General features: G+C 46.2%; 1 protein-coding gene across 2 annotated transcripts; it reads left to right on the forward strand.

The window, feature by feature from the left end:
* Window positions 1-1,098: 1,098 nt before the first annotated feature.
* On the forward strand, window positions 1,099-7,185 carry COX20 (cytochrome c oxidase assembly factor COX20). 2 transcript variants are annotated; one of them, XM_070401065.1, is made up of 4 exons: window positions 1,099-1,171; window positions 5,965-6,079; window positions 6,192-6,255; window positions 6,929-7,185. In XM_070401065.1, exons 1-4 carry the CDS (start codon window positions 1,133-1,135, stop codon window positions 7,077-7,079), a joined length of 369 nt encoding a protein of 122 aa, XP_070257166.1. In that variant the 5' UTR covers window positions 1,099-1,132; the 3' UTR covers window positions 7,080-7,185. The 2 variants fall into 2 exon arrangements, with proteins under 2 accessions (XP_070257166.1, XP_070257167.1); XM_070401066.1 differs by having other exon boundaries at window positions 6,196-6,255; window positions 6,929-7,019.
* Window positions 7,186-9,408: the final 2,223 nt, after the last annotated feature.

Here is a 9,408-nt window from a genome sequence, read left to right on the forward strand (position 1 = left end):
GGTCAGTCATTTTAAAAAACAACTGTCACCTGTGGCTCACAAGCTGCGTCTTCCGCGGGGGCTGCGGGAAGGCGCCGAGGTTGTGAAATGGGAGGCCGCCCCGCAGCCGGCGGCGGACACAGTCCCCGCTGACCCCGCCCAGCGCCGGCGCCGCGTGACCGGCAGCGGCGTGACCGGCGGCGGCACCGTGACTCCGCGCAGCGCCGGCCCCGCCTCCCGCGCACTCGGACCCGCAGGCTGAGCGGCCATCGGGGGCACAGAGACACCCTGAGAAGGCCCGGCCTGACCCCGTCCTGCACCGGCAGCGCGGCCCCCTCCCGGCCGCCCACACGCAGCGCTCGGGCTTCCCGTGAACCCGCGGCCGAGGGCGGGGAGGGGGCCGCCGCTGACACTGCACGCGCACGGCGCAGGCCTTTTCCTCTTACACCCCGTCCCTCCGCGCCGGGAGGGCGGCGGGCGGCGCACGCTCAGTAACAGCCAGCCCCTCCATGTTGTCCCCGTCCGTCTCCCTCAGCGCCCCGAGCGGCGCTGCCTTAAAGCCCCAGGAGGGAGGGGTGGAGGGGGTGGAGGGGGTGGCGGGGCCGGAAGGACAAAGGACACGGCGGGGCCGCGGGCCGCGGCCGGTGCGAGCCCACTTCCGGGCGGGGGCCGCGCACGCGGGACAAAGCGGCGGCGGCGAGCGCCCACCCCCGCGGCGCGCGCCCGGGGCCCGAGCACGCGGAGCACGAGCGCGGGCGACGGTTGGAAATGGCGGTTGGGGCGGAAGGCGGGGATGGGAGGGGAGAGGCGCGGTCTCGCGGTGCCGCCCGCGCCCCGCCGCAGCCCGGGTGCGGCGTCGCTTCCCGAGCCCGCCCCTCCCGCGGTGCCGGCCGGCAGGGGGGGGGAGCCCCTCGGGGAGAAGGGGTGGCCCGTTGGATGAACAAAGGAGATGGCCGGGGCCAGCGCAGACACTGCAGAGCAGCAGAAACGTTCCCTAAGATGGCGGCCGGGGGCGGGGCTTCCGCGGGCGGCCGCCCTCCGCGGGGGGCGGGGCTCCCTCTGGCACCGCCCTCCGAGGGCGGGGCTCCCGCTCGCGTAGGCCCTGGGCGGGCGGGGCGGGGCGGGGCGGGGGTGCAGGCGCCGACTCGTGCCCATGGCCGCGGCGCCGGAGCCCAAGGAGCCCGGGCAGAAGGTAACCTGGGGGCGGGGGCGAGCGGGGCGCGGGCGGGCGCCTCCGAAGGACGCGGCCTCGGAGCTGGGACACCCGAGGCCGAGCACGTGTCGTTGGCTCCCCTGCCGCCCGGGGTGGAATCTGTTCGTGCCCCCCGCTCCCCTGGTATTTTTGTCTTCATTCGGGACCGGTGACCACACAGCGGGAGGGCGGGCCGCTGTGAATCGCGCACAGGCCTTTGGCGGGAAGGGGGGGTTTAAAAGCTCCCGAGGACAGGAGCTGGCCTGGGAGGGGGCTGGTTAGGTTCCGCGGGTTTCCGTGCGGAGGAGAGAGATCGGGACTTCCCGTTAACCTGGCTCTCGACCGCCTGGAGCACCGGTGTGATCGCAGGTCCCCCGTCATTGCCAGGTGCGCTGCTTCCCCCCGGGCCTGTGATCGGGCCCAGCCCCCCTCGCGCGGACGGCCCTGCCGGCTGCTGCCTCCCCCGGGTGCTCTGGAGCTGAACGGGGCTCCCCAAGCTCATCAGCCACCGCACACGCATCGCCGGAAGTCACTCCCTGGGCTCCTTACTGTCCACTGGTGTCAGTGGGTCCGTCATGCACACAGTGAGGACGCGCAGGGCATCCTAGTTGCTCCCGATCTGTAGTTTTAGGATAGCCTGACCAGCTTGGACGTTTTGCTCACTTCTTCAAAGTTCTTGTTTCTCTGGGGACTTTTCCACTTATATTTGGCCAAGACAGCCGATCACCAGAAGGTTAATAGGAACAAAGGTTGGATAAGATTTTTCTATATTTAACAACAGATTTTGTCAATTTATACAACACTTGGTGCCTTTTGTTTTTTAATGTCTTGTATATTATTTGGAATATGTTTAGTGTAACAAAATGTACCCTTGTTTGAAACTTCCATATTTAGTATATGGAATTCTCCATTGTTTTGAGAGAACACTGGGCTCTTGAATGGAGCTTTAATCCCTTCTGTATCGGATTGTTCACTTTGATAGGAGAACCGCTGTCATGTAATGGTCAACAGGGTGTTTTAATTCACTGAGAATTGATAAAAGAATTCAATGGAAGAAAAAATTAATGACCTATTTAATTGGTCCAGCATTAACAAAATACTGTAAGTCAAGTCCTGTGAGTTCATGAAACACTCGTACCTATCAAAGCTCATCAAAAAGTATAAAATTAATATAAGCTATGTCTGAATTAGCAGCCCAGGGTAATATCAGAAAAGCCTGCACTTAAAAAAATTTTTTTTTCAATTATTTCTATCACAACCCAGAGATTGGTTTTTAGAGCCGGCTAAGATAAAAATGAGAAAGGGCCCTGGCCGGTTTGGCTCAGTGCGAAGAGCACTGGCCTGCAGACCAGAGTTCAGTTCTGGTCAAGGGCATGTACCTCCCCAGCCCAGGCCCGGAGCGGAGCGGGGCCGGAGGCAACCAATGTTTCTGTCTCCCTCTCGTCCACTCTCTCTAAAAGATCAATGGGAAAATATCTTGGGGTGAGGATTAAAAAAAGAACTAGCCCTTAACTTTTCTTCTGCTCTCATTCTTTGCTTGAGAAGTTTTAAAATATGAAATTTGGGCTGTGGCTGCTGTGGCACAGTTGGTTGGCCAGTTCATCCCTTGTAACAAGAGGAAAACAATACTGGCAATGGGTAATGAGCTGGCTTAATTTGATCTGATCTATTTCCTATAAATTATTAAACTGGTATTCTGGCTTAGAAATCTTGAACTTCCCTTGGTTCAATCAAGGTGAGCTGGTAATGTTGCTTTTTTAAATCTAAGAATATGCCTACAAAATACTATTAGAAAAATTCCTTAGTTTAAGGGCTTAAATTCATTGACAAGTTAAACTGAAGACTAATTAGGGAATAGTGAAATGTTAATTTACATTTCTGAGAATCTTACAATTCATATGCTGAAGACTAGTTCTTACTTGCTTCTGGAAATTAACAGTAATCAATATTCTGAACCAGCAATTTTCAGTTTTTTTTTTCATCTGCGGCACACATTATTACTAAAATTGCAGCACTCCAAAAATGCAGTTTTTGCTGACAAAAAAAAATTAGGTATAATTGTGATTCATTCACACCAGATGGCTATTGTTTGCTGTTGTCATTTTAAAATTGGACAATCTAATGGAAAAGAGATCAGTGCTCCTGACTAGTCAGATATGGGCATGTTTGTTTTTTTTCAACTACATTTAAATTGATTTCTGAGGAGGGAGATAGAAACATCAATGAGAATCACCAATTGGCTGCCTCCCACACATCCCCAACTGGGGGCTCAGCCCACAACCTGGGCCTATGTCCTTGATCAGAATCAAACCCAGAGGCAGCCCATCAATGATTCTCATCTTAAATGTTGTTCATTCTTTCCCAGTTTTGAGAAAAGTTGCAGATACACAATTACGTATTTTAGTCCTAGTATTCCCTCAGTGGGTGACCTTTGGAACACGACTCCTCTGTGGGCCTGGTTTTTTCCCTCTAGAACAGACCCAGAAGGTTAAAGGATGCAATGGAAACGATGGGCTCTTGGGGGAAGGAAGGGGGGTGGGGAAGATAGTTCCAGGCCGACTTCCATCCTGCCAGCACCTAACAGCCCTGTGTAAAGACCCGGAGCCGGTTCAGAGATCTCAGAGGTTGTGAGAACAACACATAAGGGCTGTCAAGGGCAGGGACTGGTACCCCCCCTCCCCCCCAGGCTCTATACTGGAACTGTTCTGGGCCTGCGTTGGTTTCTGAACCTTGGCAGTACTGGCATCACAACAGGTTAAGTCGGAGGTGGGGCCGATGTGTTGTAGAATGTGTAGCAGCAGAATCCTGGGCCTCTAGCCACGTGCTGGTTCTAGAAGGGACCATTTTAAATAGGGCGTGTAATTTCTGGAAGATGTTTGTCTTTAAAGAGACCTGCAATCTTCTAAACATTCTAATGGCCTATCCCAGATCTGAATTTTGGAAATACCTTTTTAAAAATCCGGATAGTTACCTAGCTGGCTTAAATAACAATGTGCTATTTGGCAAGTATACTTCATATACTTGTAAAGGATCGGGGTGGATGGCATTTTTCCAAGTGCCCCAGGAAATGTTTGTCTGCAGATTCTGGTCTACCCTGGGGAATGAGGGGGGTGACACCCCATGGCTCCATTATAAAAGGGGGTCCAGACTGGAGAAGCCCAGAGGCCTTACCGAAACTTGTGTGATCTTTGGTGGTGGCGTGTCCTCCTTGTCCTGCTGTGTGGACAACCCATGCTGGCCCCTTTCCTTCTCGGCCCAAACATGAAAGCCTCACCTTCTACCTGTGTTGGCGCCTAGGACCTACTAGAGCTGACACTACTGACCACCCTCTGGAGCCCTAGCAGCTTAAGCACCTTCCCCGGGGAGAGGCTGGGTTGGCGGTGGAACGCAGAGCCCAACACTCCCTCCCTGCAGAGCAACTCGCACCCTCACCTCCAACCACATGTTCCACTGGGCTTTTGAGCTGACAGAGGAACTCAATTTTTTTGTTAAGTGAAAATGAAAAACCTAGAAGCACAATTCAAATATGTCTATTAAAATTTGTATTAAAGAACTTTCAAAATTAAAGTGCAATATTAATGAATACCTGCTGTGTGCATGAAGTAACCTGTGTCGGGGGGGGGAAGGGTTAGCAGGGAGAGACCAAAGGAAAAATGGAATAGAATGATCCCAGAGGGTATGTAATTTTTGCTTTATTATGAACCAGGTCACACATTTTGTCTTTCCTGGCAGAAGCTTGAGCCAAAGCAGCAAACAGGAGAAAAATACAACCAAGAATGTTATTTCAACCTTTAACCTGACTTCCTTCTCCACTTCTTGCGATCTGTCTTTCCCTTATATTCCCTCGTCCTGGAGGAACCCTCCACCCCCTTTGGCCTCCTGCTATACACTATACCAGGGGTCCTCAAACTGCGGCCTGCCAAAAACATTTGTTGTTTTTTTTTTACTTCAAAATAAGATATGTGCAGTATGCATAGGAATTTGTTCATAGTTTTTTTTTTAAACTATAGTCCGGTCTGAGGGACAGTGAGCTGGCCCCTTGTTTAAAAAGTTTGAGGACCCTTGAACTATACTGTCATTTAATGGACAAGCAGCTCTTTTAAAAGCTACATTACTGAAAACCTGCAGAAGTTTTCTACCTTTTTATTGAATAGAAATGCCACAATGAAATAGACGTGACTTTTTTTTTCCCCCCTGAAATCCACTTTTATTCACGTAAAAAAAAAGTCCCCAGAGAATAGAGAAAGAATGTGACCCCTACTGCCCAGCGCTCTGTCTCCGCATGGTGTTCTAGACGTGACTTTTTTCTTGAATATTTTGTCCTGCCCTCCACTGAGGGCCACAAGATAAATATAATTAAGTGCAATTTCCTATCAGGCAAGGAAACAGATCAGGAGTTATAATGCCCAATGTTTATCTTTACATTAAATATTTATTCTTGTAAACAATTGATGTTCACCTCATTAGAATTGTACCAATCCCACTTATGCTTCCCAAATTTCATACAGATGTCTAAAGAGCTCATAAAATGTGCTCTTATTTCCAAACTGTTCAATTAGCAAATTATTATCTAACATCAAAATTCAATTGATTTAGGTATGTTATTCTCTAGAGGCTTTCTCGTTAATTAAATTTTCAAGGTTTCCCACTTTAGGATTCAGCTTCTTCAGACTAAATGCCAAAAGCAGGATGTTGAAAGTAAATGGATCGATTCCTGGTCATGTTCTTTGCCAAACCACTGTGATCTACAGTATTTCCTTGTTCAATCTAGGTTCTTTTTTATTTTATCTTAGCCCTTTAAGCTCCTAGGAATTTTAGATGTGGAGAACATTCCCTGTGCACGGGACTCAGTGTTATATGGTTCACTAGGATCTGTTGTGGCTGGCCTTGGACATTTTTTGTTAACTAGTGAGTATCTACTCTTCTCTAAGTAAACAACACACATCTATGTGTGGCAAACAATTATTTTCTAGATGAAACAATATGTCATAATAATTATAATGACTGTGCTTTTTGACAGGTAGAATTAGAAGATCATGTGATGTCGGAGTAGGAGGATTTATCCTCGTGACTTTAGGATGCTGGTATGTGCACTAAGCATTCAAGAGGACCCCATGATTATAGGTTTACCCAATTCCAATGCACATGCTCTTTTCAGAGCAATTTCCCATTGGGAGATTTCCACCCTCAGTTACTTAGAAAGGATTTTTACTTTTAAGAAAAGGACTTTTTAATGGAAATTTCTTAAATGATATTGCTGGAATCTCTTAATCCTTTCAGTATGTATATGTACTCATATTTTATACCATTTCTTGAATGAGCAGATGACTGCATAATATGCCATTAACGCCAAGTTATGGCTTATACTTCATTTATGAAGGCCTCCACCCTGTACCTTACACCCTAATTCCCATTTCATCCCTGCTCCCAGCATCACATCTGATGTTACTGAGAACTGATATGGCATGGATGACTATCAGCTCTGTTTTCGTCAGCAAAAAAAGCCAGACCCACAGTACTGGTTCCATTTGCATGAAGTTCTACAAGTAAAATTAAGCTAAAGTGACAGAAATCCTCATTTTATATAAAAGTGTTCATAGGTATCGCTGACACCAAACCACCAAAAAGAGGTCTGCAGATTAGAATGGTTATACTTTCAGTCTCAGGGTACTCATCTGTAAGCATTCCTGAATTTTATTACTGTAAAATGTCAAATGTTTCTATTCTATTAATGACTTTGTATTCTTTTCTTCCAAGGTTCCATTGTAGGTATAATTATGCAAAGCTAAGAATCCAGGAAAGAATGGCCAGAGAAGGAATTAAAAATAAGATTTTATATGAAAGTACCCACCTTGATCCTGAAAAAAAACCAACAGCAGCAGCAGCACCTGAACAGTCTCGAGCATAGAACCCAAATACAACTGTCAGTGTGAACCAAGATGAGATCAACTATGTAAAACATTGCATGTGCCATAAGGTTTTCAATCAAGTAAATAAAGCATGTGTGAGTTGTAGTCTTTTTTCCACTTGTAGGAATATTTTATGAACTTATTCTGGCCCTGTTATCTACTACCAGCATAGCTCAATAGTGGACTTGTCACACAAAGTAAACCTAGTGTTCAGCAAGCTTTAAAAAGTTCCTTTGTAGTGAGTGTAAATGATGTCCATTTTAAATAAAATCCCAGTTAGATTTTAAAACCTGCCTTTAAAACAATCGTATTACTATCCAGTTAAAAAATGAGGGAATACTTCTTGGTTCCTTTTTAAAAAAAATATGTATTTTTATTGATTCCAGAGAGAGAGGAAGGGAGAAAGAAACGATGATGAGAATCTTCGATTGGCTGCCTCCTGCCCGCCCCCTACTGGGGATCAAGCCTGCAACCCTGGCATGTGCCCTGACCAGGAATTGAACCCTGACCTCCTGGTTCATGGCTCCACACTCAAGCATTGAGTCACACTAGCCAGGCATGTCCTCGTTTCTTTAAACCAATGGTAGTATAAAACTTAAAGCTAATAGATTGGATCACTTTGCAAATTATTTTAAAAACGTGTCCATTACTTGACACTATTCTTTCATGTCTTACATGGAAGGTAAAGATTGCTGCTTAACTGTTCTAAATATTGTTTTGGCAGTATGCATGGTTTTAAGTTTTATGTAAAATTTAAATATGCACAAAATATTTTCAAAACTTGTTTGATGCAAAGGAAAAAGAACTGCCAGATTACATAGTATTGCACGGATGTAAAAAAGACATTTATAATTCATTCTTCTGCTCTCTCGCTCTCTATATATTGTAAATATATAAGTATATATTTATATATTTTTAAAGCAGCCAATGTACAACTCAACCCACAGCATTTATTCATTCAGGAAAAAATTCTCTCCAAAGCAGTGTTGTTGTTTATTTTTTTGTTTTAAAATCAACATTAAAAAAAAATCTGTTAAATAAAATACATGCTAGAGGTCTTCCTGGTTAGGAAATTATAAATTTGTGGCTGTTACTATGAGGGTTGGGTGCCTAGGTTATGTGGTTTACCAAATACCGTAACGGCTAGACTAGTGAATGACATTGTCACACACCTGTCCTAATGTTTATTGATCCTAATCATCTTGACAGCCACCAAAGGAAGGACTTGGGCATTGATTAGGGAAGGGTATTAGAAATATTCATATTACAACCAAATTTGTTTTTAAAAAGCCATGATGTGACACCCATCTGAGAGGCTGCACAAGTTGGGGAAAAAATGATGAGTACTCATCAGAGCTGATATTTATTTTAACAAGTTATCTGTGCAGGCCACTTGTGTCCTTAGCTTCAGTTTACAAATATATGTAATACATCAAACGAGGCAACTGGATTAAATAACTAAGGCCTCTTCTTGCTCTAGCATACTATGGTTACATCTTACCGCGGGTGAGAGAGAAGCCTCTCTCGGCTGGTGAAAATTCCAGGACCCTCACCAACAAGGTTAGTTTTCATTTTCACAGCAGGATGCTCTATAAATTGGAGACCTGGATAAAAACAGGGAGATGTCACTCATACGTTCACATGATCAGTAACATATGTATTTTTTTCTTTGGTAAGATGTTAGGAGATGTATTACTGAATTAGTAGACTATGTCTAAGACTCCAGGCCCTTTATCACATTGCCCTGGACACATCGATAAGGCCTCCATTGTCGATCTTGACACACTTGTAGCCTTTCCAGTCCATTTCCACTCTGCCCGCCCACTTCCGGTCCAATCATCTCTATCTTCAGTGCACCTTGGGCCACCATGACCTGAACTCATACTCCTCAAACTTTTTAATTTCACTGCAAGTATCTTCTACTTCTTCTCTAACATTTTTCATCCTCCTGGTCACTAACCTCTGGGGATTAGGGTCACCTCATTTAGGTTCTCATACCCGTTTCATCTGTTACAGTAGGTGGCACTTCCATTAACTTGTGCTACAAGTTGAGCCTAACTGTCTTGTCAAGAACCCTGACAATGTTTGTATCTTCACATTCCAACCAAGTGTCACAAGACAGTCAACACTTGTTATAGTGAATTACTAACTATTCACTAGCAAATGGACAGGAACCAGGTTCCCTTCTCATCCATGCACACACTTCAGATTTTAGTCTGAAAGAGTAACCTACCTTCCACGCTCACCTGGAGCCTCCAGCTGCACCGCGTCTTCAGTGTTCCAGCAAAGCCGAAATTTCACACTAGGTGACATAGCAGTAGGTACCAG

Source organism: Myotis yumanensis, unplaced genomic scaffold, assembly GCF_028538775.1.
Source record: "Myotis yumanensis isolate MYYU_CA2020_CCGP unplaced genomic scaffold, mMyoYum1.0.hap1 SCAF_22, whole genome shotgun sequence".
Lineage (NCBI taxonomy): Eukaryota > Metazoa > Chordata > Mammalia > Chiroptera > Vespertilionidae > Myotis > Myotis yumanensis.